Raw genomic sequence first — 27,252 nt, forward strand, 5'->3', positions numbered from 1 at the left:
CCACTGAACCAGGGCTCTGACACCACCACCGCCCACCCCCGAGGGCCCCACCAGGCCAAGCTCCTGGGCACAGGGTGGCCAGGCAAGGTGTGGTCAGGAAGGGCAGCCCCGGAGCTGTTCAGGGCAGTGGTAGGGTTTGCAGGCCACAATGGCAGTATCGGGACAGCATTGCCCTCATTTTCCAGCCCTGTGGGGGCCCTGCCAGCACTGTCCACTGTGCAGAGGGCAGGTCATGAACCACGAGGTCTCTACAGCATATGAGGGGGGCTGGCCAAAGGGATACCGCAGGGCAGAGCTGAGAGTGGGCAGATGCCTGTGGGTCCCGCGAGCTCCTGTCCCCTCGGCTGTCTGCTCAGAGCTGCTGTCAGCAGTGATGTCCAAGCTAGCAAGACGGGGCTGAGCCCTGGGATGCCCCCTGTGGTATGGGCTCCCCTGTGTGACACCCCATGCTCACTGCCACCTGTCTCAGCATGGCGTGGGGAGGGGGTGTCATGATGGAGGGCTAAGTGCCAGCTTCCCCCACTGTGGACTCAGACGTGCATGGAGCGCTGGGGCTGAGCAGGTGTTTAGCTCTCAGCTCCTCTGCAGCCGGGCCTTGGTCACACCCATGGTGGCGAGAGCTGCTCCCAGCACAGATGCTCCTTGGGTGATAACACACACATGCCTTGCCAGGTGCCGCAGGGGGTGTGGCCAGCTGTGTGTTTCTGCAGGGCACCGGGAAAAGGCTAGGGGCTCTGTGGGTACTGGTCTGGCAGTGTGAGGCTGAGGTCAGTGGTCAGAAGGAAGTGGGGGTGGGGTGGGCAGGTGGGGGCTGACTGCCTGGGTGCTTGATGGGTGAAGGGCGGCTGGGGACCGGGAGGGAGTGGCCGAGAGGCCCCATGGTAGGAAATCTGATTTCAGCAGCCTCTGCCCTCGAGCATGGGTGCTGACACTGGCGGTGTCTCTGAGTCCTCCCTGGCTGGGCTCCCAGCACCCGTGTGTCCCCCTCACATGTGTGCAGATGACTCCTGCCCCCTATCCTGGGCTGGACTTGGGGGTCAGCCTGGGGCTGGATTCCTGGCAGGGAAGCTGTGCAGGGCCTGGCCTGCCATCAGCACGCCTGCCCTTTGTCCATCACCACAACTTAAGGCTGTGTGGGCAGCACTGTCGCAGAGGGCCTCCCATGGCAGCCAGGACCTGGGTGTGCCCCTGGGTGGACTCTGCCTCCCATTTGAGGGCAGAGTGGACCCTGGATAGAGCAGGCCCAAGACGTGGGGAGCCAAGGGTCCTGCAGAGTCGGTGGCAGGGTGTGATGAAGTCACCCACGGCCATCCCTGCCCCTCAGTGGGCCCTGCTGTCTTGCAGCCTCAGGCTCCTGTCCAGCCACTCATCCTGCTGCTGCCTCCTACACTTGGCCACCAGCTGGGCCAGTGCGATGCCCGGGACCCACAGAGCAGGCAGCAGGGACAGGAGCATGCAGATGGCTTGCACCCAGCCAGGGTAGAGTTTCTCCTGCCTGGAGGGGAACTGCTCCTGCAGGGGGCACAAGAGAGAGAGCAAGCTCAGCCTGTAGGGGTCAGACCTCTGGCTCCAGACCCCAGGCCTTGGGCAGAGCGAGGCTGACCCGACCACCTGTGCACAGAGGCAGCCCCAGTCCTCCCTGTTACTACAGGAGGGCAGCTTCCTGGGTGGGTGCTCAGGGATGAGGGAGCTGGGGCTTGAGGCTCCCTCTGGGTGGAAGCCCTCAGAGAAGGCAGGCACATGTGGTCCCCACCCACTGGCCTCCAACACTTGTGGACAGGTGAGGTGTGGTCTGAGACCCCGGGATAAAGCAGAAAATTCTCACTTCCCCCAGGCGGATCCTGAGGGGTTCTGGTGCTCACTTGGAGGGGCGGCCCAGGCCAGGTGTTACATGGTCCCCTGTGTGGACCAGGCAGGGAGTGACCCTTCGCCAATCTGCCTCCTGACCTCTCCCAGACACTAGAATTGTCACTTCCCTGGCTGCCTGTCCCCACACCACGTGGAAAGTGCGGGCTGGAAGGACCGATGTCTCCAGGGTCTGGACACTGCTCTGAGGCCCTCGAGAGGCTCCAGTCCTGCAGGTCACTGCAGCCCCTTGATCCCCGTGGGAGAACCTACGTGCTGAGGGTTCCAGGCCTGGTAGCTCAGTGTCCTCTGGGCCAGCAGGACGAGGTAGGCCAGGAAGACACTCAGGAGGAGCAGGGGGCTGGCCACGAGCCACACCGCCCGCCAGTAGAGGCCTGGCTGCTGCCCCATCATCCACACAATGTCATCACAGAACCTGCACAAACATTGGGCTCAGTGGCGCTGCGGGGCCCTCCCCACCCCCCGGGTTCCCCGTGGACCTCAGCTCACTGCCACAGGCTGTAGACGTAGATGACCCCCACCACCTCAAAGGTGAAGACTATGAGGTTGAAGGAGGACGCGTAGCTGTCGAAGATCTCCAGCCAGTAACTTCTGGACTGCAGCATGGAGCAGGTGGCTGAGAGCAGGCAGGCCAGGCAGGCCAGCCCTGAGGTGCAGGGTCTGGGTGGGAGGCCTGCACCTGCCCCTTTCCCCCACCCCACCCCACCTGCCAGAGGTGGGTCAGAGCTTGGCCTCAGTGGGCCACGGTCAGGGTAGGTCCACCCATGTCCTGCACGGAGCTGTTGGGCTGTCCTCGGGGAGTGGGCTAGCCCAGGGCCCCTGAGCTCTGTATGGGAGGCAGCAGGCAACTCTGTGGCTGAGCTGTGCACTCACCTGTGAGGGCCTCCTTGGGGATCCCCGTGGGGATGGCCCCATGTCCAGGAGCAGCGTGATGATCCCCTCCATGTTGGTGCCTTGTATGATGCAGGGTCTCACACAGCCATGCAGAGAAGGGCCAAGTGCAGCCAGGGCAGGAAGTGCGAGCCTCATCCTGATGCCCCAGGCGCCCAGCCCAGCCCAGCACCCCCAGTGTGGGCACAGCCACCAGAGTGGGAGCCCCAGCCCAGCACTCCCTCACCAGTGTCGGCAGAGACCCCGGGAGTGGGAACCCCAGCCCAGCACCCTCTAACCCAGAGTCAGCAGAGACCCTGGGAGTGGGAGCCCTGGAACAGAGAGAAGCAGCTTTGCACGGTGCAGCATGGCCACCACTTGCTATGCTCTATGAAACTCCGGGAATCCAGCTAGGACGTGACAGGACCCTGTCCTTGGGGTCCAGGTGAAGGAGCTGGAGAAGCCCCTCTTGCACTGGTGAGGGTGGTGCTGAGGTGAGGCGCACACAGTGAAGCACATGTGAGGTGCACACACATGTGAGGCACACAGGTGCACATGAGGCACACACACACACATGTGAAGCACACACATGCTCACACAGTGTTCCTGGGGCACCGGCTCCTACCGCACTGGCCATGGCTGGCCTGTCCTCTGCCTCCTCCCTCTGAACGGTGTGGGATTGGCACAGGCGCCACCCATTGACTCTGCATGTGGGGGCCATCCTGGGTGCCGACGGGTTCCGCAGGACCCCTGCCCCACCCACTGGGTGCCTGAAGCCCCCTCCAGGGATGCGTACTCTGCAGGGGCAGAGCTCCCTGTGCCAGAGGCTGCAGCCCACCCAACTCCCTGAATGAGATGTGTCTGGATGGTCGGGTGGAGGGCCTCAGGGTTGCTCAGGCAGCATCGGCTTCCTGGGGCTGCCTTAGGGCTGTGCACTGTGCATATCTCAGAGTGGAGACATGCATAGTCTGTGTGATCCTAGAGGCCCCGGGCACACGGGGTCAGGTGGCAGCCCCCCAGAGGCTCCAGAGGGCACCCCTCCTGCCCCCTGTGGCTGTCCCCTACTTGGGGCCCACATTCCCCAGGGCAACCTCAGCTCCATCCACACCCAAGTTTCATCTGCTGAGACCCTTTTTCCAGTGAGAATCCTCGGAGCACTGGCATGCCTGCCCCGCCCCTGCCCATGGCGTGGCCCGGCCTCACCTGCCCAGGCACTGTCCATGGTCTGTGGTGGCCTGGAAGCCCATGACGGAGAAGATGGCAACAGAGGCATACAGGGAGGTCATGCTATTCACCAGGGAGATGACCATGGTGTCCTTCTCACAGTTGTTCCTGCACACGGGAGCACTCAGGGCCTCTGGAGGGCCCCCACCCACTGAGCCTGGGCCCCTCCCCACTGCCTCACTCTACTCCTTGACCATTTGTGGAAAGGCTCAGAGCTGCCCCAGGCCACAGTCAGGCTGGGCACACACAGCAGCTCCTGGAACGGACAAACCAGGTGGAGCCTACCCCAGGCCAGCAGGTCCCACAGCACCATCCCCAGCTCAGCCCTGGCTGGCTGGCACTGCATCGCCAGGGTGCCAAGCAAGCTGGGGCAGCTGCCCACCTGGATGGATTGTAGCTGGCAAAGGCGATGTGTCCACTGAAGGCCAGGGACTGGGAGAAGATCTGGGTGGCTTGCATCCAGCCACACCCACAGGTTCTGGAGAATCTGCCTCTGAAACATGAACACAGAAGATGCTGTTCTAGAACATTCCCTGGCCCTTTTGGGTCACACCATAACCAGGTGTGACCTGTACAGATTCCAAGAACCGTTCAGGACTTTGTGCCAGGAGGGAGCTTGCTTGGCATGGTAGCTGACACGGCTCCCCTGTTCTGCGATGCAGCCACCAAGCTGTGGCTTCGTCAGGCCCATGGCAGAGTGTGGCTGGCACTCGGTGGTGGGGCCTAGAACCAGATCTGAGCTGACTCCGACCCGGGCACGCTCCCTGTCCTCTCCCATGCGTGGCTTTAACTGTGTGAGGCCCCTGGGCAGGGGTATTTGCACCCATTGCCCCATTTGCCCACTGCTGGGTGTCTGGGGAGACAGCCTCACGCCCAGGTGTGCAGCCGACTCCTGGTGGTGGTCAGCAGCCCTGGAAACCCCCTTGGGATCCTGGACCAATGGAATGGTCTAGAAGTGCTGCAGGCTCTTAGTAGAAGCCCCTTGGTCCTGTGTGCCACACCTGCTGGACGTTTCTGCCCCAGGTGACAGCTGATTCCTGCCGGCCCCTCCCCCACACTCCTACCTTGTCAGCACCTGGACTTCCTGCAGGTGCACCGGTCCACACACCCCAGACCAAAATCCTTGCCCCAACCCTGCCGAGACCCGGAGGCCTGCCTCCCTTGCCCACTGTGCCCCCTGCCCCCCTCCACTTATGTTGGGGGTGAAAAGGTAGCAGAGCCTGTGTGTGACACCAGACAGCATCAGGCCTCTGATGAGGAAGATGGTCAGCACCAAGTAAGGGAATAGGGCCGTGAAGTAGATGGCCTGGAGGAGATGCCAGGTCAGATGCACAGTGGCCCTGCAGGAGCGGGGGAGGGGCCTTGCCCCATTGTGACCACTCATGTGGCCCAAGGTGACCACACAGGCATGGCGCTTTGGGTCAAGCTCTGAAGGTGTATGGTCACACAGGACCCGTGGGTCTGCTAAGGTGGGCACCGGCACTCGGGACAGGCAGGCCCCCTCCCCCACCCCAGGCTGCTCCTCGTCCTGCCTTGGGTCCTCCTGTGCACACCTCAGGCTCTCAGCCCATCCCCCTCTTTCCCCTGTCCTGGTGGCTCCCAGTCAGCGGTGGGCCAGGGCCGGGCCCACATCCCCACACAGACCAAAGCCACAGGGCCTCCCCAGCGCATTCCTAACAGGATGATCTGTAAGAGCCACAGGGTCTGGTCACTGGCTCTGTCCTCAGAGCCTCGTGGGAAAAGGCTCAGGCTGGTGGCTGCTGGATTGTGTGGGCTGCCCTGGGGCAGGGGGTGTGAGGAGCCCTGACCATGCAATGAGTGTTCAACACCCCCGACCCGTATGCCCCAGCGGCCCTAAGGGAAGGCCCTGAGAAGCCAGTCGCCTGTGAGAGAAACCAGTGTCTGCTCTCTATCACATGTTTTAAGTAAGTGTAAGAACATGGCCAAGGCTTGGAGAGGAGTGGAAGGGAAAAGGGGGGTGTTCCTGGAGGATAGTGCATGCAGGCCACTGCACGTGGGGCACACGTGTCACCTGAAGACGGCCCGTGACAGGCCCTGAGATCCGGTACCAGCCAGTGGGTGCATGACCTTGGCCGGGGGATTTGGGTGCAGACCCCACCCATTGGTGGCTTGGCAGGGTCCGGGGAGGTCATGGCAGGGCCTCGAGGGGTGGTTCCAGTGGGAGCATGGGTTCTGAGAGCTGTGAGCCCCCTGTGTCTCTTCTCCCTGGGTGGTCCTTCACCACCCTGCAGCCGCCTAGCTGCCTGAACCGAAGGCGCTGCCCATCTTGGAGCCCGAACCTCCAGACCATGAGCTACGTGCGCCCTCCTCCCTGGTGCTGCTCTGGGATCCAGCGAGAGTCAGAAGCCTGACAGTGCCTCCGCCACACAGGAGGCAGAGTGGAGGCATAAAGAGCAGAGGAGGAGGACCAGACGGGGAACGGTCAGGAGGCAGAGGCAAACCTGAGCCGCCAGGGAGGTGCTGGCTCTGAGTGGGGGCTCCTCAGGCCAGACCCAGTGGAGCAGTGGCTATGAGAGGCACTGTCCACCGAGATGGAGGGGCAGGGAGAAGTCACAGTGGCCACCAGAAGAGAGCCGGCATGGCTGCCTTGGCAGAGTGCGGTTCAGGGCAGAGACTGTCACCAGGATGAGAAGCTGCCCATGGGGCCCCGAGTGTGCCTGCTCCCCCATGCCGAGCCAACACTGGCAGCATGGGGAGGGGGCCTTGGAGCCAGAGGAAGCTGCTCTCACCTTCCCAGTGGTCTCAATGCCTCTGATGATGCACAGATACACCACAGCCCAGCAGATGACCAAGCAGATGAGCAGCCGCCACTGGACAGTGCCACTGTCGCTGATGTCAGCAGTGATGTCCAGGATCTGCCGGTACCAGAAGTAGCTCACGGCACTGCTGCCCTGGCACTCTGCCACGAACCCTGCAGCCAGCGGTCCCGTCACGGGCCAGCTCCAGGGCCTGGGCCCAGTGCATGCTCTGCCTCGAAAGCCAGCAGGGGCATGGGCACCATCATGGCTGACCCTGCACTGAAGCGGCCCCCACCCTCCAGCCCAGCCATGCTCTCTCACCTCCCTCTGAGGCTGAGATGGGGAAGGGAGGCCCAGGGCTTGGTGTGTGAGCGGATGGGGATCTGGGTGGTCCCTGGGTCCAGCGGGGACCAGTGAAGAGGAGAGGTCACCTGTCCACACTGGCCACGCCCTCACCCATCCTGTTGCCTTCCAGCAGGCAGTGGCTCCAGGGCAATGGGTGCTGGAAGGAGTTGAGGAAGTACCACAGCACCCAGGTGAGGATGGTGTTGTAGTACAGGCTGACCAGGAAGGACATCATGAGGCAGCCCAGCCCTGCAGACAGCGAGGACAAAGTGTCACACAGCAGGGGAGGAGCGGTGCCACCCACGTGCAGAGCAGGTCCTCCTGGGGAGCCGAGAAGGGGGTGGCCTGCCTACACTGCCCAGGTAGGGGGAGATGGCTGTCCACACCCCAATGCTGCCCTTGTGCAGGTGCTGGCCGATGGCGAGCTCAATGTGGAAGAGTGGGATCCCCTCAAAGACCAGGGCAATGAAGTAGGGGATGAAAAAGGCCCCTGTCAGGACACAGGGGTCAGGGGTGGCCACCCTCTGCTCCCCATTGGAGCACCTGGCATGCTGCCAGCGGCCAGCCCAGGTTCTGGCTGGGTGTGGTTGGCGTTGCTGCTGGCTGCATGCTCAGCCTCATGGGAGAATAAACCAGCCGGGCAGAACTGTGGGGCAGACTCAGAGGCTGTCTGTGTGGCCAGTGTGGATAGGCAGAGTGTGTGTGGCCAGTGTAGACAGGAGTGTGCCCAGCTAGTGTGGAAAGTGTGTAAGTGGCCAGTGTGGACAGGCAGAGTGGGCATGGCCAGTGTGTACAGGTGGAGTATGTGCAGCCAGTGTGGACAGGCAGAGTGTGTGCGGCCAGTGTTGACAGTGTGTACAGTGTGGACAGGCAGTGTGGGCATGGCCAGTGTGGACAGGCAGAGTGGGCACAGCCAATGTGGACAGGTGGAGTGTGCACAGCCAGTGTGGACAGTGTGTATGTGGCCAGTGTGGACAGGCAGAGTGTGCAGCCAGGGTGGATAGGCAGAGTGTGTGCAGCCAGTGTGGACAGTGTGTATGTGGCCAGTGTGGACAGGAGGAGTGTGTGCAGCCAGGGTGGACAGGAGGAGTGTGTGTAGCCAGTGTAGACAGGTAGAGTGGGCACAGCCAGTGTAGACAGGTGGAGCGGGCAAGCAGACACCTGGAACAGGAGCTGGCGTGAGGATGAGGAAGGGCCACAAGCTCAGAAGACCCTGGAACTGCCCAGGAGCGAGGAGGGTGAGCGGCTGTGCAAGATGTGGGGGCGCTCTTTACAAAATTATGAGTGATGGGCGATGGGCACTGAGTGGCTGGGGTAAGACCACCCGTCAGCGCAGCCCGGGGAGGAACGGGGAGTAAGAAGACAGAATGTTCTGGCATGTTTGGCCATGCTTGCCGCATCTGGAAACAAGTGCCATAGCAGCACATTGGGGCGGCCACTCCTCCCTCACCTGCATCCCTGATGAGAAGCCCCCTCCCCTGACCTCTGCGTCCCCAAGGCCCTGGCCCCTGGGGAGTCTCCCCAGGTTCCTCACTGGAGAGAGTTGGGCGTCCCAGGCCTGCCCGTCACATGGGGGCACTTGGGCAATGACAGCCCTGAGGGCAGCAGCCCCTGGCTGGTGCACACGTGTGGGCCACACAGGTGCATCCATGTGCTGTGACTGCTAGTGAGCCCGGAGCTCCTGTCACCCCGCAAGGAGCCTTGGGAGACACCAGCCCCCACGAACATGGACACCAGGGTGATTGCCCCCTGGAGACTGGCTCCACACTGAGGGGCAGCGCCGCTGAGAATGAAGCTGCATGCTGGCCTGGGACCCCATGTGCAGGCCCCTGAAGTCCCCAGGGCTCAGATGCCAAGGCTGGGCTCTTCTTGGGGCCCTACATGTCTGGCTTTTTGGGACAGTGATGCTGCCCAGAGGTCAGGGGTGGGGAAGGCCAGTCCCTTGGGTACCCAGATGTGGCTGGCAGGCTCACCTCCACTGTGGTTCTGGCACCTCCAGATGTTCCCCAGCCCCACAGCAAACCCCACGCAACTGAGCATGTACTGGAGCTTATTGTCCCACTGGGGACTCTCGTCCTCCCATGCATCCAAGGCTGGATCTGGGCCAAGGTCCTGGGCCATAGTGGTCCAGTGTCTCTGGGAGCATCTAGACCACACCGCACCTGCACCCTCTGCTGGCTTAGAGCCCAAGCATCCCCTCCGTCACATCCTCTGGTTTATTTAAAGGAAAGCCGGTGGAGCCCTGTTAATTGGTAACCTGGGGCCTGGCCATGCCTGCATCCCTGGCCCCTTTCCCATGAGTGTGTCCAATGTCAGCTGCAGGCTGGTACCACCACAGAGAGAGCTGTCCCCGCGACAGCTGTGTGCTCCTGTTGGGGATGCTCAGGGGCACGGTGAGTTGGCTTTTAGTTATTTATCTGTAACAAGTGTTTTGATGTTGAGGTAATGCAGACTCATGCTCATTGGTGACAGGGTCAGAGGTCCCTGCTTCTCTCCCCCACCCTCAGTTTGCCAAGGTGGCCACATCCTGTGAAGCTGAGTCGAGGATGTGGACACCTCAAGACCCAGAACATCCATCACCAGGGACCCCCACTCTCCATCCAGGACCCTGGCAGCCCCTGACCTCCCCATGCCATGCAGTTCCCAATGGGGTTAGCAGATAAAGGCTGTTGCCTGGCCACATGTGGCTGTGGTGGCTGTGGCTTCCCTGCTTCTGGGGCAGCGTAGGAGGGGGCTTAGTCCTCAGGCCACACCTGTCTCCTGACACCTCGGGAGTCTGACCATGGCTTCCTGGCGAGTCCTATGTGGCCTGTACCAGGGGCTGCACCTGCTCCCTAGCCCAGCCTGGGGGCCTCAGAATGGAGCCCACACCCTCCCCAGAGCTACAGGAGTCCCTGGGGTGACCCCCACTGAGCACAGCAGGGCCTTTGAGAGGCAGACAGTCCTGCCCAATGCCCAGCAGGTCCCGGACACAGCATGTGGCTTTGTGGACAGCATCCTGATTGCAGCCCACAGGGGAGTGGAGCTGACCGCCAGCCACACTGTCCCTGGGGGACACACTCGCCCGTCTGGATGCACACTCGAGGACAGTGGATGCAGTGGTTTATTTAGATGGGGACACTTGATGTCCATGAACCTGCCTGTCTGTCACGTTGACAAGGATGCCAAGCAGCAGCACTGTGCTCTGGAGGTGTCACACAACCGCCAGCCTCCTGGATGGCACACCTGGCTGTGCCGTGCCAGGGACACTGCAGGGCAGTGGAGGGGTGAGTGCTGAGTGGTCAGAACATGTCCAAGCTCCACCCTGCTCTGTGTCTGCAGTGTGCCGGGTAGCTGGAACTGCAGGACTGGAGTTTGTGGCTGGGGTCTCTGGGAGGAAGGGGACCCCCCAGCATCCCAGCCCAACTTGTGAGAATTCTATAAAGTCCGCTTGAAGGGAAGCACTCAGGCTTTTCTGCGGAACATGGAGGTGGCCATTTGTGGAAGCAGATGCCACAGGCACAGCTTGCGTGGGCTGAGGTTGGTGCCAAGTCCCAGGGCCATCCACCCTGACACAGCCCTGGGCTCCAGGGGGGCCAGGAGACATACAGCATCCTTGGTGGCAGGGGCCAGGGCCAAGTTACCCTGTAACCCTCTCTCCCAACATCTGGCTAACAATTCAGTTAATATCCCCATAAGAAAACAGCTGATGTCTTCCTCTGGCTGGGCCACACTGAGCTGCACTCAGAGCATCTATCCATGGCAGGCAGAAGCAATGATTAAATGGTGAGTATTCATTAAGCCAGGGGTGGTGGGGCCAGGGCATGGGGGGGGTGTGGCCATGTCACCACAGGCTCAATGGGCTTCTGGTAAAAGGGCCCAAACCCTGACCTCGGGGTCTCTAGGTCAAGTGTCTGTAGCTAGGGGGAGGACACAGGGTGAGGGCTGGGAAATGAGAATGGCTGCAGGGGCCGAGTCAGCAGCCCACACTCCAGGCTCCACGGCCATCCATGGCAACCTGGGGGCAGCAGGTGCAGCCTCCCCACCCCTCAGCTCTTGACTTTGGGGGACATACTCAGGGCTGTGTGGCATGCTGTACAATGTTCATGACAAGGAGACTGGGCCCACATGGTACATGTGTGTGCCATGAACATGTAAACAAAGATGCACATATTGCACATATGTGTGTGAACACGTGTGCACCTGGATATGCACACACATGCACGTGCATACAAGCAGTGTGCGTATATGTGTAAGCACAATGCACATGTCCACATGTGCACAAAATATATAGCTACATATGTACAGATGCACGTACACACATACACATGCATATGCACACACCCATAAAACATGCACATGTATGCACACAGGCATACATGCACACAATACATACATATCCAGGTATGCATACAATGCTGACATAACTCACATGTACACACACGTGTGCGTAGACATGCATGCATATGGAGAAACATCACATACACATGAATGAATATACACATGTACAACATACGTGTCTACACATTCAAGCTAGTGCACACACGTATGAAATGCTCACACACATAAATGTGTGCATGCGTGCACTCACATACACACACAGCCTGGAGCTGGGCCCCTCAGTACTTGAGGTCCCCATTCACGGAAGCCATGGACTGCGTGCTGACCAGGCCCTGCTGGTCCCCTGGCTGCTGGCAGTGGCCCCTGATGAGCTTGCAGATGGCGAAGCAGGGGATGATGAAGCTGGGCATGCCAGCCACGACGACCACCACCATGTACACCCAGGGCAGGTACCTGACCTGCCAGGATTTGAGGAACTCCTCCTGGGGGAGAACCAGGCCAGAGGTGAGCATGCAGGGCCTCCACCCTGACCTGTGACCCTCCCCTGAGCACATGCATGGCCTCCACCCTGACCTGCGACCCTCCCCTGAGCACATGCATGGCCTCCACCCTGACCTGTGACCCTCCCCTGAGCACACACAGGGCCTCCACCCCAACCTGAGACCCTCCCGGCATGGGCGGCCCCAGGCACTCATGTAGCTGGGGTCCCAGACACTGTAGGTCAGCTCCTTGCTGACTTCGACCGTGAAGTAGAAGAGGAAGATGACCAGCATGATCTGGGGGCTGACAACCCACCACATGAGCTGCCAGAAGATGTTGGGTTTGTGCTCAATCATGAACTCAATGTCCTTGTTGAACTTGGAGACAGAGGCTGGGATGGTGTCGGCTGACCTGGGTGAGATGCTGCCTTACCCTGTACTCCGGGCCTTTCACAGATGGACGTGTAGACATGTACAGTGCCAAGCACAGCTGCACAGCTGTGGGGCCAGGCGCATGGCCAAACCCACACTGCATGATATTACCAGAGCATGGCCATGGTACCTTGGCCTGCCCCTCAGCTGCACACCTGTACCTGCACACGCAGCCTCTGCACACTTGGCCTGCACATACCTGTGCATACCTATATCTGCACACACCTGGCCTCTGCACACCTGTGCCTCCACACCTGTAACTGTACACCAGGCCTCTGCACACTTGGCTTCTGCACACCTGTGCCTGTGCACACCTGTGCCTGAACACCTGTACCTCTGCACACCTGGCCTCCACACACCTGTGTCTGCACACCTGTACCTCCGCATGCCTGTGCCTGTACACCTGGCCTCTGCACTCCTGGCCTGCACACACCTGTGCCTGCATGCCTGTACCTGCACACCTGGCCTCCACACACCTGTGCTTGCACACCTGTGCCTCTGCATGCCTGTACCTGTACACCTGGCCTACACATACCTGGCCTGCACACACCTGTGCCTGCACAGCTGTACCTACGCATGCCTGTGCCTGAACACCTGTACCTCTGCATGCCTGTGCCTGTACAACTGGCCTCTACACTCCTGGCCTGCACACACCTGTTCCTGCACACCTGTACCTGTGCACCTGGCCTGCACACACCTGGCCTCCACACACCTGTGCCTGTACAACTGGCCTCCACACACCTGGCCTCCACACACCTGTGCCTGCACACCTGTACCTGTGCACCTGGCCTGCACACACCTGTGCCTCCACATACCTGTGCCTGCACACCTGTACCTGTATACCAGGCCTCTGCACACTTGGCTTGTGCACACCTGTGCCTGCACACCTGTACCTGTGCAACTGGCCTCTTCACACCTGGCCTGCACACACCTGTGCCTGTACACATCTGTGCCTGCACACCTGGCCTCTGCACACCTGGCATCCACACACCTGTGCCTGCACGCCTGTACTTCTGCACGCCTGTACCTGTACACCTGACCTCTGCACACCTATGCCTGCACACACTTGTGACTCTGCACACCTGTACCTGTACACCTGGCCTCTGCATGCCTGGCCTGCACACACCTGGCCTGCACACACCTGTGCCTGCACACCTGTGCCTCTGCATGCCTGTACCTGCACACCTGGCCTGCACATGCCTGGCCTTCACACATCTGGCCTGCACACCTGTACCTGTACACCTGTGCCTGCACACCTGGTCTCAGAAGCAGCTTGCCTTGATAGCTTCTCAGGCTGCTCTCTGGTGGCCACCCCACCCAGCAAGGTGAGTGCCCAGATGTCTGGCCAAGTGGGGGCTGAAAGCCCCCGCTCTGGAAAGGCCTGGACTCCAGGGAGGAACAGCCCCCCACTACAACATAGGTACCCCGGGCTGAGGACCCCAGCCCCACTGCCCACCCACCCATTGTTCCTCTGCTGCACCTGCACCCAGGCTGCTGTGGGGGACCCAGAACAAGGCTCTTGCTCAGCCATGTGGCAGAGGGCCTGCTCTTTCTCTGGCCTCCATGCTCATATACCCCAAGTTCTGGGCGGTCTCCCAATGCTGCTGTCAGTGCTCGCTCTGCACAGCTAGGTGTAGGAGAATCTGGAAGCCAGAGGGGCATGGGCTGCCCCTGGCGGGCCCTGCAGAGCCCCCTCCCGGGACTCAAGGCTGCTGCACTGCTGTCTGCTCTGTGCCCCCTGAGGCTGGCCCTGGCCCAGCTCCCTGCTGCCTCCTCCCTCGTACCTGTCAATGCCATACATGTAGAGGATCCCAAACATCTAGCAGAATGCAATGATGAGCATGGGGATGGAGCCCGCATATCTGTCCAGTAGGGAGAGCCAGTACTGGCTAGAGTTCAGTGTGAAGATGAGGGCCAGGAGGTAGGTCCCCAGGCAGATGAGGCCTGCAGGGAAATAGAGCCGAGCGGGTCCCAACCTGTGGCCTGGCGGGAAGGGGACACAGCCGGGCCCCCCACGGCACATGCACCTGTGAGCAGCTCCTTAGGGCATTTGGCGTGGATGAGTTTGAGGTCCTGCAGTGGCACAGCCATGCCCTCCATGTTCCCGAACATGGACGACAGGCTCAGGCAGAAGAGCATGAGGAAGAACAGCACAGACCACAGCGGCAACACCGGCATCTTGGTGATGGCCTCTGTGACGACAATGAAGGCCAGGCCTGTGTCCTCCATGCCCTGCATGATGGCACCCAGTCACTCAGGGCCTGTCGGTCCCTGACGGCCACACTGGTCACCCTGTCAGCACATGGCCCACTGACCAAACCACACCAAGCGAGAATGAGGCTGATCCTAGGCCTCTTGTTGGCTCCAGATACATGGGTAAAGCGGAGCTGCAGGCTGGGAGGTGAGGGTACACGGGGCCCGGGCCCCTTCACCAGGTGCGCCCGGCCCTGGCAGAGCCAGGAGCAGCTGAGGGCACCTGGGCTGGGATGGGGAATGTCAGCAGCCACCTGGGGCCCAGGAGGTGACACACAGCTGACAAAAGGTGACGCCATGTCCCGTCACCAAGCTTGACGCTGTGGGAGCCGGACCAGAAGTAATGACACCCCCACAACCTGGGGGCTCCTGAACAGAGAGGAGGCAGTGTGTGGGGAGCCGAGCAGCAGCAAGATGTGCCACAGCCAGCATCGTGGCGACCAAGGGGAAGTGGATGGCAGCCCCAGGGAGCAACCTGAGGGGCCGGCAGGGGCGCTTCTGCCTCCCGCTTGCCAGGGTGCCTGGGACCTGCCTCCGAGAAGACGGAGTTCATGCCGCAGCTCTGGAACGTGAGCTGGGCTAGGCCACGGGGTCCATGGCATTCCACCAGAGCTGCATCTCCGCGAAGTTCTCCTGGGTCACATTGCCCTCCGGCAGGTCGAAGGCGTTGATGAGGGTCAGGAGGTTCCTTGGAGCAGAGCCAGGATGGCACTGGGTGCAGGGCGTGGCGGGGGTGGGACCACTCACATGCTGAAGCAGTCGTCATAGCGCTTGGTGGCGCAGAAGCCGATGATGGAGTAGATCACTGTGGCCGCTTACACAGATGTGTAGCCATTGATGGAGATGACCACCATCTCACACCCCACAGGCAGAGGTTGGCAAAGGCACCACTGCCAGGCCCAGGACTGAGGGCCCAGGGCCTGCTGGGAAATGGGCTGGGCAGGAGTCCACCTGTGCCCCTCCAAGCAGGTGCGGGCGCTGAGGACTCAGAGGGCCAGAGGGCTGTGCCCAGCGTGGGAGCCCAGAGCAGGGACCCTTGGCCCTTGCCCTTCATGCCTCCCCCACCACAGCCTACTGGCTCTGGGGCCCCTGGAGCAGCTGTCGCCCCTGGTTCTGGAGCAGGAGAGCCCTGGGTTCAAGTCCCAGCTGGACCTCAGGTGCCCCTGGACCTGCCGGGCATCGGTGCAGCCAACACACATGATGCCGTCGGCCATGGAGACCCGGCTGGACCCACAGTTCCACTCCCAGGCACGCACCTGGAGGTGGGATCGTTCCCAAGAGCCACGGAGCCCCAGGCACCTGCGGAGCAGCCGCAAGGCCCTGTAGAGCTGGCGGGACAGGGAGAGTGGGTCACGGGGTGGGGCTTGGGCGGGTGGGGTAGGGAGAATGTCTGGAACTGGAAAGAGGTGGTGGAGTCGTGGGAGCCACCTGTCCTGCCAGCCAGATGGAGCCTCTGTAAGGGTCAGCACCCGGGAAGCCAGGTGCCACAGGGTCAGCAGGGTCACACTCCTCATACCTCCCCCAGCACGCCCCCACCAAGGGCTGCCATGCACGCTCTCGCGAGGGCGGCCGGGTTTCCAGGTCTGATGGAGAAACCGAGGCGTGGCCCGCTCCCGGCGCCCCAGGACCCCTGCACCTCCGACTCACTGCATGGAGTTGCAGCTGGAGAAGGAGACGAGGACGCCGAGGGCCAGCGAGAAGGAGTAGAACACCTGCCCGCCCGCGTCCAGCCAGGTGACCAGTTGGCCAGCTCGGTGACCTGCGCAGAGCGAGAGCGCGGCGTCAGCGGGCAGTGGGCAGCGGCGGGCGGCACTCACGTTGGGCATGAAGAGGAAGGCGATGCCGGCGCCTGCGCCCTTCAGCCTCGGGCTGCGGATCAGGAAGATGGTGAGCACGAGGTAGGGTAGCGTAGAAGTCATGTACATGGCCTGCAGCGGGGCAGGGAGGCGGGCTCAGGGCGGCCGGCGAGGGCGCGCCCTGCACCGCATCCCCGCAGCCACGCAGCCGCGCGGCGCCCTCCCCGCACCTTGCCCGTTGTCTCGATTCCGCGGATGGTGCACACGTAGAGCACGCTCCAGGCACACGTGAGGCACAGCAGGATCCAACACTGCACCGAGCCCGTGTCATTGATGGACGTAGATATGTTGAGCGTCTCGCGGTACCAGAATTAGTCCAGAGGAGCTGCGCGCGCACTCATCCGTGTAGCCTGCCAGGGCGTGGCCGTGACGCGTGTTGGCGGGAGCAGCACACGTGCACGCACCCGGGGCTGCATGCTCCCTAGCTCCTGACGGCCTCCCTCTCCCTTGGCTGCCCTGGGTGGAGCGGAGTCTCGGGGCTCCCTGCCCCCAGCCCCTCCAGGACCCTGGCTTCGGCCCCAGGTGCAGCTCACCAGTGAGGTTCTGGTCCAGCGGGCACTGGCTCCAGGGCAGCCGGTCCTGGAAGGAGTTGAAGAAGTACCAGAAGATCCAGGCCATGATGGTGTTGTTGTACAGCCCGACCGTGAAGGACGCTAGCATGGCGGTGATGCCTGCGTGGGCGAGGGGGCTTCAGGGGAGATTCCGCACGTGGTGGGGCAGGGGCTCCTGTAGGTGCTTGCCTCTAACAGAACCAAGCATGAAGGGACCAGGAGAGGCAGCCAGGGGAGGCCTGGATCGTGGGCTTCAGGGCAGGGGCCTCCTGCCCCAGGAGCTCTCATCAGTGGACCCTGCCCCCTGCCCTGGCCGGAAGTCTGAGGGAGCCAGTGCCCTGGTCACAGAGCTGGTCAATGAGTGACCCCCAGGGCTGGCAGGGTGTGGGAGTAGATGGAGGCCGCCTGAGCAGGTGGCCAGCGCCCCTTGCTGGGCTCTTACTCTGGGCAGGCAGGCTGTGCCCCTCCACTCTATGCCGATACTGCCCACACTTCCCAGGTGCCCAGGGAGGGGCCTACCCACACCCTTGAGGGCTGGGTGCACAGCGCTCCACACGCCCACAGGCCTCTTGTGCAGCCTCTGCCCGATGGCAAACTCCAGGTACAGCAGGGGGATGCCCTTGAGGACCAGCAGGATGAGGAATGGGATCATGAAGGCCCCTGGGGAGGCAGCACCAGTCAGGGCAGGTTCCCTTCTGGAGGGGCCACGTAGGGGCTGTGCAGTGCCAGCCGGGTGGCCCTCCCAGTCCGCGACTGCCCAGGAGCCCCAGCATGGGCGGGCAGCACCTGTGGAGCCAGGCAGGACCAGGCCGCCTTGCTGCTGAGTGACCAATCCATCACAGACTGGCTGCTGCCCCTGGAGCCGCCCCCCTGGGGCTCCCAGTGAGCTTAGCCAAGATGCAGGAGCTCTGTCGTCCATGTATGTCCAGCCCCAGACCTGACAGAACTGTGCACACGTGTGTGTACATGCATGTATTTTGCATGTGCTGTGTGTGCATGTATGTGTGTATGTTGATATACATGTGCCCATGTATGCACGTGTGTGCTTGTGTGTGGGCGTGTGTGTATTGTGTTTTGTGTGTATGTGTGCTTGCATGTGAGTGCATGTGTGTGCAGTGCGTGCATGTGTGCACACGTGTACGTGTGCTTGTGTGTGTGTGTGTGTATACTACCAAACTTGGCCCTCAGTGTCTGTCAGGTTCCCTGGTTGTGCCCTGTGTGTGCTCCGTGAGAATCACATTGATGGGAATTTTTCGCAGTCCAAAGACAACATCAAGGTGGTTGTTTGGCCTGGGGGTGCGGGGCCCACAGCCCACTCCAGAGAGCCTGGGTTTGAGTCCCAGCTCCACTCCCAGTTCCAGCCTCCTACTGACAGCCACCGGGGAGATGGCCCAAGGACCTGGCTCCCTGGCACCCACATGGCTTGGCATTCAGGGAGTAAACCAGCAGGTAGAGCTGTCTTTCAGGTAAGTTAGTTAAGTAAAAAAAACACGCAGCACCAGGGGACAGTGGCAACCTGTGGTCGGTGAGGAAATGCTGGTGCGTTCTGACCTCAGGGATTCTCGCCCAGGAACCCAGAGAGCAGCTGGACTCTGCTCAAGACATCACCATCACTCAGATCTGGACCAGCGAGGGCCATGTCTCAGTAGATGAGGGCCAAGCAGAGTGCCTGCCCAAGAGCTAAGCCCAGGTCTCCCCAAGACCCAGCCCCCACCCTGCAGAGCAAGGCAGCTATCCCCCAATGGATGGACAGATGGACAGAGGAGCAGAGGAGTTCTGTGCTCGGGCCTGGGTGCTGTGTGACATTAGTGGATGCCAAAGGATGCCTGTAGCCCTCACTCACAGGAGGACCCCAGAGAGACAGGAAGCAGAGCAGAGCTGCCTGGGGTGGGGCCTAGGAGTCAGTGACAGGTGGGCACACAGCTTTGGGCTGGGGAGATAGAGCTCTTGAGAAGGTGGCAGAGGCAGCTGCACATGGCCCCACCTGCTGCCCCTGCTGCACACGGCACCATCAGCTGCACACGTCACTGCTGCCCCTACTGCACACGGCACGGTCTGTGGCCAGCTCTGCCTACCCACGGCTGAGGTCCCCCCGTCTCAGGTTCCTCGCTTCCCCCACCCTCCTCACTCTAAGGGGATGCTCCCGGCCATCCCTGGGAGTTCTGGCCTGAGACTTCTGGAAAGTGACCTCTGAATGTGGATGACATTGACCTCATTCTGAAATTACAGGAATTCAGGGCTGGACAGGAACAGGAGACTGACCAAAAAGTTCAGTTTGTCGGGTTGTATGCAAACTCAACGATGTCCCCACTGGCACGAGTCAGCCTGAGGCTGGGACGACCCTGAGTAGAGGCCTCAGGCCACCACGGCTCGCACATGTCCAGTGGGCTGTGAGAATGGCCTGCACAGGTGAGCCCCCACCTGGTGTCCACAGGTGCTTCCCAGGCCCCGGGCGGGCCAAGGTGGCCCCCTTCCAGCTGGGGGCTTCACCGGGAAGGAGGCATGCAGCAAATCACACAGCCAGAAGCCTGGATGCCAACGGTGGCCCCACACCTGACACCCAGTGGGCGATGTCTCGTCCCTGGACACGGCACAGGATCACCTCGGCCTGTGCTGAAGGCAGCGCCCAGGAGCAGGAAGCAGAGGCCTCCCCAACCCTGTGCCACACGGCAGCGATGGAAATGAACTTCTGTGTCATCAACGTTCTAGAACAGATCTCTCCCTGTGGCCGCTTAACCACTTGTCCGGGCTGCGCCGAGTCACACCGCCAGCATACCAGGTCGGCCAGGGTTCTCTGGAAGCGTCCTGGTCTCCAGTGCTGGCCTCCCCGACCTGGCCCCAGCTCTGGCGCTCCCAATGCCATGGTCTGCATCTTGCTGCAAGCCTGGGCAGAACCCGGGGGAGCCGCCACAGAGCACCTGCTGGGCCTGTGCCCTCATCTGCCACCCAGTGCACCCCGAGAACCGAGTGTGAGGAGCGTGGGCACCCAGCACCCGCGTGTGGAGAGAGGCCTCTGCCTCCCAGCTGCCGCGGCCACAGACGTTCAGCTGCTCCCCTGGAGTTGTTTTCCACCTGTACCCGCAATGAACTCTCATTCCAGCGTTTCTCCATATATCTTGTGAGGTGAGTGGGTGTCGGTCAAGTCTCCCGCCGCTCCCTCGGAAACCGCCTTGTGCCCCTCACCGGCTCCTCGTGGAGTTAACACATTCGCTGGGCAGAGACGGCCTCCTTCGTGGCGTGCCACTGTGCCACTGGGGCTGCAGCAGGGGTGGCCTTAAATCTGGCCAGTCCTGCCTTGGCACCCCGCAGTTATCCCATCTCCTTCCGGCCATGACCTGAGGCCCTCAGCAAATGTGCGCCGGACAGCCAGGTGTGTCCTGAGCTCCGGGACACTGTGAGTTTACTCATTTGTAAACATTACTAGATTTCCCACATTGGCAAGACAGCAATACTCCCAAGATATCAAGCGTTATAGTTATTTGAAAAGAAATCTTGTCAATCAGGCTACTGCCTAAAACAGAAAAAGGACCAGAACCAATGGCTGGCATTGTGGCACAGTGGGTTAAGCTATGAATTGTGATGCCAAATCAGTGTTGATTTGAATCCTGGATCTATACTTGACCTAGCTCCCTGCTAATGCACCTGGGGAAGCAGTGGAAGATGAACCAAGTACTTGGATCTCTGCCACTTGTACAGGAGATCCAGATGAAGTTCCTGGCTCCTGGTTTCAACTCAGCCCAGCTCTGGTTGCTATGGCCATTTGAGGAGTGAACTAGTTGATGAAGCTTGATAACTCTCTCTCTCTCTCTCCCTCCCCTCCTCTCCATTTCACTCTCTCTGTCATTCTTTCAAATAAACCACTAAAAAATACAAAAAGAAAAATCACAATTATTTAAACTAAATGCTTAAAAGCATTAATTAAGCTGAGCATCTGACCATAAAAAAGCAACTGTTAACAGAGCAGTAAAATATAGGAATGTCCCTATTATAGTTAAGATTGTCTATAATGAACAAAAACAGGAAAATTTTTATTTTTTTATTTTTTATTTTTATTTTATTTTTATTTTTTTTTTTTTTTTTTTTGACAGGCAGAGTGGACAGTGAGAGAGAGAGACAGAGAGAAAGGTCTTCCTTTGCCGTTGGTTCACCCTCCAATGGCCGCCGTGGCCGGCGCGCTGCGGCCGGCGCACCGTGCTGATCCGATGGCAGGAGCCAGGAGCCAGGTGCTTTTCCTGGTCTCCCATGGGGTGCAGGGCCCAAGCACCTGGGCCATCCTCCACTGCACTCCCTGGCCACAGCAGAGGGCTGGCCTGGAAGAGGGGCAACCGGGACAGAATCCGGCGCCCCGACCGGGACTAGAACCCGGTGTGCCGGTGCCGCTAGGTGGAGGATTAGCCTAGTGAGCCGCAGCGCTGGCCCAAAAACAGGAAAATTAACATGGAACATTGAAAGCTCTTTTCTCAAGGGCCAGCACTGTGGTATATAGCAGGTAATGCCACCACCTGCAGTGCCGGCATCCCATATGGGTGCCAGGTTTGAGTCCTGGCTGCTCCACTTCTGATCCAGCTGTCTGCTATGGCCTGGGAAAGCAGAAGATGGCCCAAGCACTTGGGTCCCTGCACCTTAGTGGGAGACCTAGAAGAAGCTCCTGGCTCCTGGCTTCAGATCGGCCTAGCTCTCGCTGTTGTGGTCATTTACAGAGTGAACCAGCAGATAGAAGACTTCTCTCTTATGTCTCTGCCTCTCTGTAACTCTGCCTTTCAAATAAATAAATGAATCTTTTTTTAAAAAAGAAATAAAGCTCTTTCCTATGGCAGCAGACCCATGTGAGATGGGTCTTTCTTTTCAATATTGTACTAAAAGTGTAATCAGGGAAATGAAACAATGAAATTTAAACACAGTATAAAGATACATTTTTAAGATTTATTTATTTTTATTTGAAAGGCAGAATTACACAGAGGAGAAGGAGAGAGAGAGAGAGAGAGGTCTTTCATCCAATGGTTCACTCCCCAATTGGCTGCAATGACCAGCACTCTGCCAATCCGAAGCCAGGAGCCAGGAGCTTCTCCCAGGTCTCCCATGTGGGTGCAGGGGCCCAAGGACTTGCCATCCTCTACTGCTTTCCCAGGCCATAGCAGAGAGCTGGATCAGAAGTGGAGCAGCCGGGTCGAACTGGTGCCCATATGCGATGCCTGCGCCACAGTGGCTGGCCCCAAAGATAAATTTTTAAGTAACAAAACTATCTATACAGAGATAATCCTAAAACAAACTGATAGGAGAACTAAGCAAGAATCCTGGGTACAAGATCAACTTATACCATCAATGGGGTTACTATATATCACTAAGAAATAAGTAGAAATCTATTTTAAAGGAAAAAGATACAGACTAGAAGCAAATGAGTCTTTTCAGTATCTTTAAATATTCTTCAAAACAATAAAAAATACTGAAGTGACATAAAAGAGAAGTATGCCAAGAATATGATGAAACTGAAAGGCTCAAGACTTAGTAAATGTTAGTAAATTGTGACTGTGATGCTAAGTTCTAGGTCACAAGATCCCAGCAGGATCACAGACATGGTGGGGATTGAGGGATCTCAGGTGGAATCATCAGGGACATGACAGTACAGGCTGCCGTCAAGAGAGCCAGCCCCCAGGAAGATGAGGTGGCTTTAGACTTGAGCTGAATGTCCCCCAACAGAAACTGCCCAAAGGACTACCCCTATGCTAGGGCAATTCTGATTGGTTGAATCTTTCCTGATGTCATGCATAATCACCAGCTGAACAAACTGTCCAATCAGGTATGCTGAGACAACACTGCAGTACTATATGGGATCTTTGATCTTGGTGTTGCCAAACACAGCTTCTCTAGTCTGTTCCCAAGAGAGGCCCTTGGTGGCTCAGCCTTTGCTGCTCTGTGAATTCTCCTCACCACAGGAGCCATCAGAAGGATGCCCAAACACCTCAGAAGCTGAAAAATGGAGAGTGTGTGGAAACAACCCCCTCAAGCTTTCAGGATGTGAGCTGGGCTGGCAGCTGGGATTATGAGTATGCTCTCTCATCCCTGTATTTAGTTTCCTTGGCTCAGTCCTAGAGCCAATCTTGCCAAATTGTGTTGTGAGGATGAGCGAATTCTCAGGGAGAATACAGACTTCATCATGTATGGAAGAGAAGCTGTGACATATAGGGTCCTCTCTCCCTCCTTTCTCTCCAGGGGTGACCTGATTACTCTTAGTTGGGAAAGATGTCATCAAGCCCACAACCCAATCCTCTTAGCATAGACCTTCCTCAGTGTCTGATGCTGTTTTCTGTTGCTAATAACACAATACTATAGAGTTATCGTGTAAGTTATAAAAAAGTAGCTTTATTTGGCTCAAATCCAAGGTTGGGAGCAGTCTATGGTTGCAGTGTTCTTTTTGACAGAGGCTTAGATGTGGTACAGAGGCTATGTGGCCCAAAAAAAGGAATGTAGGAGAGGCCAATCCAAAGTGACTTTTTAAAAATATATTTGCTGGGCTGGCGCTGAAGAGTAAGGAGCAAAGCCTCTGCCTGTGGTGCTAGAATCCTATATGGATGCTGGTTCATGTCCCAGCTGCTCCTCTTCCCATCCACCTCTCTGCTATAGCTTGGGAAAGCAGTAGAAGATGGCCCAAGTGCTTAGTCCCCTGCATCCGCATGGCAGACCTTGGAAGAAGATCCTGGCATTGGATTGCTGCAGCTCTGGTCATTGTGGCCATATGGGGAGTGAACCAGTGAATGGAAGACCTTTCTCCCTGTTTCTCCCTCTCTTTATCTGTAACTCTGCTTCTCAAATAAATAAATAAAATATTTAAATAAAGATATATTTATTTACTTGAGAGGAAGAGTTAAGAGATACACACACAGAGAGACACAAAGAGCGATCCTCTATCCACTGGTTCATGCCCCAAGTGGTCAAAATGACCAGATCTGGATGAGGCCAATGCTGAGTCTGGAATGCCATCCCCATCCCCACATGGGTGCAGGGAGGCAAGCACTTGGGACACCCCCGCCACTCTCACATAGCAAGGAGCTAGATCAGAATTGGAGTGATCAGTACTTGAACTGGCACCCATATGGCTTGCTGGCATTGCAGGTTGCAATTTAACCCATTATACCACAAAGCCAGTCCCCCAAAGTAATTTCTATAGTAGACCTCTGGCAATAACTCATTAATCACATGAAAAGACTTATCCTAATCACCTCTTATTGATGTGAAGATTAGATAGGTAATTTTAAGTTTATGAGCTGGAAGTCACACTTAGTTCACTTTATGTTTTCATATTCATCTTCCTGTCAATCAGGGATCCCCTCCCCAGAAAGTACCTCCTCTTACCCAGGAAATGGGGGTTGTACCATGTAAACATTTCCATTTTTCTTTCTTTTTTAAAAGTTTCATTTATTTATTTGAAAGCCAAAGTTATACAGAGAGAGAAGGAGAGAAAGAGAGAGAGAGAGAGAGAGAGAGGTCTTCTATCCGATGGTTCATGCCCCAGTTGGCTGCAATGGCCAGAGCTGTGCCGATCTGAAGCCAGGAGCTGAGAGCTTCTTCCAGGTCTCCCATGCAAGTGCAGGGACCCAAGGGCTTGGGCCATCTTCTACTGCTTTCCCAGGCCATGGCAGAGAGCTGGATCAGAAGTGGAGCAGCTGGGCTATGAACTGGCACCCATATAGGATGCCAGCACTGTGAAGTAGGCAGACATACAGGCTAAAATTGATTAGATTTGTGAACTGGAAGACCACGCCTTCACCACACCCCTGTGTGACCACATGCCCCTAACTGATGCCTTCACCATGGCCCTGTGTGGCCTCATTCCCCTACCTGGCCACACTTGGGTGCCCACCAGCCAATCAGGTTAATTAACCACTCGCTTTTGGAAGTGGGTTAAAATATGGTACATGGTGTGGCCTGGCCCTCTCTTCTTCCCTGGACTCTTGCCAGGAGGGGGTTGGCTGTAGCCCTGCACCACCAGGGCACATGGCCTTCAGGCCATATGCTCCAGGCTTCCTGGCCTAGATGCTCTTCCATGTGGCTGGTTCCTGGTGCTCGGTATGAACCCCTATTTACCTCTCTCTTAAATAAAGCTCTCAACTCTCCTATGCATTTTTCCTCACTAAATAAAAGCTTAAAATGTACCATGCTGCCTCGTTTATCTGTGCCGATATTTAGAATTCTTCTTTAAATAATAGGCAAGAACCCTCTAGGGCTTATTAATATTGGGGATTTAGTAATAAGCCCATGGTGAAATCGTATGGCACCCCAATTTCTGGTAGCACATGTGACACCCTAGAACTTTAAGGGCCACATTTTTAGTGTAGATTTTAGGGGTCTTCTCCAATTTCAACTGCAGGCAGCAGCTTTACCCACTACACCACAGCATGGGCCCCAACACTTCCATTTTTCTAAGAGTATAAAAAGTTAGGAAGAACAGAAGCTCTCTGTCATCCTCCTAGACTCAGGAGGAGCAGAGCAGGCTATGATAACTCCCTTTCTTTAGCCCCATTCTTCCTAATTAAGCCCTTTTGGGTGTGTGTATGTTTCTCACTTTGTAAATAGTTTATCACATTGCATGCTGTGTTTGGGCCTGTATTTAGTATTCTTCTCTAAGTAAAAGCAAGAACCTGGAAAGTTAATTTAGGCCCTACACCTAGTCCATAACATTATAAGATGTCATCTAGTTCTATTTCCTAATAACTCATTATTGGGATTCAATCTCCCAATGACTGTCAGAGTGGACAAAACATGATCAATCCATAGCAATAAGTCTGGCAATAAATGCATATATATTCAGATCTTTTTCCACATTACCAATTGAAAACTTTCTCCTCTAATACTTCCAAAACTGTCAACTATTTTTTCTCTATGACACACTTCATTCAGCTCCAATGTGTTAGGTAGGAAATTAAAAATTAGCCTATGCATGTAAGAGGGACCTAAGGAACACAAGGCACCACAGAAGGGAAAGCACTGCAGCAGCCCTTAGCAGCCTCAGAAGCACACATTCTGTCCTGCCTAGCATTTTCCACCATAGAATACTACTCCTACCCTGATAACATTACTGGTGGTCCTAGCCTTCTCCCAAGATAAGCTCCCCAGAGGAATCTCCTGGTACCATCTGGGCTACCAATCTAATAACATTCAGTAATAAAACCTTGGCAGATAGTTTACCTATTTCATATCTGGCAAGTCCTTTGCCCAGAAGAGGGAAGGAGAAAGAAAAGTGGTGGGAAGAACTGGACCCCAGGGACCAGTGTTGTGGTGTAGCAGGTTAAGCTTCCTCCTGTAATGTCAGCATCCTATAGGAGCACCAGTTTGGGTCCCAGATGCTCCACTCCCAATCCACCTTCCTGATAATGCAATCTGGGAAAGCAGCAGAAGATGATCCAAGTCCTTGTGCAGAGAGTTGGATCAGAAGTGGAACACCTGGACTCAAACCTGATTCCCATATGAGATGTTGGTGCCACAGGCAGAGGCTTAGCCCACTATGCAACAGCACCAGCCCTGACAGAAACTGCTTTTTTTTAATTTTTGTTTTGACAGGCAGAGTTAGACAGTGAGAGAGAGAGAGAGAGAGAGAGAGAGAAAGGTCTTCCTTCTGTTGGTTCACCCCCAAAATGGCCACTACAGCTGGTGCACTGTGCAGATCTGAAGCCAGGTGCCAGGTGCTTCCTCCTGGTCTCCCATGCAGGTGGAGGGCCCAAGCACTTGGGCCATCCTCCACTGCCTTTCTGGGCCACAGCAGAGAGCTGGACTGGAAGAGGAGCAACCAGGACAGAATCTTGAGTCCCGACCAGGACTAGAAACCGGGGTGCTGGCACCACAGGCAGAGGATTAGCCTAGTGAGCCATGGCACCGAACAGAAACTGCTTTATTATTCTGTCTTATGATATATGTGTTTCTTATGTGTGTGTGTGTGCATATGTTCTATGTTGCACCTACATGGTAAAAATTCCTTAAGAGTTCTATTTTATTTGACATACATCAGTGATGACTCACATAAATTAAAACTATTAAATTAATCCAAATATATTTTGGCTCATGTGACACCTTATATTGTTTCAAATTTGTTGGTAAAAGCAAACTAAAGATGTTTTCAGAGCCATTAGTTTTTTTTTTTGCTTGCAAAAGGTATACTTGTTTTTCTTAGACACTTTAAAATAATGTATAATTTTGACCTAAGAACAATAGTGCATAAAAGGTGTGATGCAAGGTTCCTTATTTCATTTGTAAGAAGTATAATTTAATTTAGTTTCTTTTAGTTTTTAAAGATTTACTTATTTAC

At 57.3% G+C, this 27,252-nt stretch overlaps 2 protein-coding genes across 2 annotated transcripts; both read right to left on the bottom strand.

Annotated features, from left to right (window-relative positions):
* Nucleotides 1–1,320: 1,320 nt before the first annotated feature.
* On the bottom strand, nt 1,321–9,185 carry LOC127490172 (sodium-dependent neutral amino acid transporter B(0)AT3-like). The gene is given in 13 exon segments (XM_089327048.1): nt 1,321–1,512; nt 2,119–2,281; nt 2,356–2,482; nt 2,740–2,775; nt 2,778–2,836; nt 3,940–4,068; nt 4,343–4,413; nt 4,415–4,451; nt 5,154–5,266; nt 6,711–6,892; nt 7,176–7,313; nt 7,414–7,554; nt 9,038–9,185. Coding segments are annotated over 13 exon segments (1,536 nt in total).
* Nucleotides 9,186–16,191: 7,006 nt separating this feature from the next.
* On the bottom strand, nt 16,192–19,827 carry LOC149127951 (sodium-dependent neutral amino acid transporter B(0)AT1-like). The gene is made up of 5 exons (XM_089327049.1): nt 19,509–19,827; nt 17,475–17,615; nt 16,938–17,075; nt 16,711–16,754; nt 16,192–16,476 (listed from the first exon to the last, which is right to left on the bottom strand). Exons 1-5 carry the CDS (start codon nt 19,825–19,827, stop codon nt 16,192–16,194), a joined length of 927 nt encoding a protein of 308 aa, XP_089183175.1.
* Between the last annotated feature and the right edge of the window lie 7,425 nt (nt 19,828–27,252).

The sequence above is a fragment of the Oryctolagus cuniculus genome, chromosome 2 (genome assembly GCF_051225735.1).
Source record: "Oryctolagus cuniculus isolate XC-2025 breed Fujian yellow rabbit chromosome 2, ASM5122573v1, whole genome shotgun sequence".
NCBI lineage: Eukaryota > Metazoa > Chordata > Mammalia > Lagomorpha > Leporidae > Oryctolagus > Oryctolagus cuniculus.

What these genes read in the sequence shown, in the direction of transcription:
- LOC149127951 (XM_089327049.1), bottom strand. Translation starts at nt 19,827, where the DNA reads ATGCAGACCATGGCATTGGGAGCGCCAGAGCTGGGGCCAGGTCGGGGA. An exon ending in CATCGCCCACTGGGTGTCAG is followed by an intron (nt 17,616 to 19,508) that starts GTGTGGGGCCAC and finishes CTGCCTCCCCAG; the next exon opens with GGGCCTTCATGATCCCATTC. An exon ending in CCCAGCCCTCAAGGGTGTGG is followed by an intron (nt 17,076 to 17,474) that starts GTAGGCCCCTCC and finishes TCGCCCACGCAG; the next exon opens with GCATCACCGCCATGCTAGCG.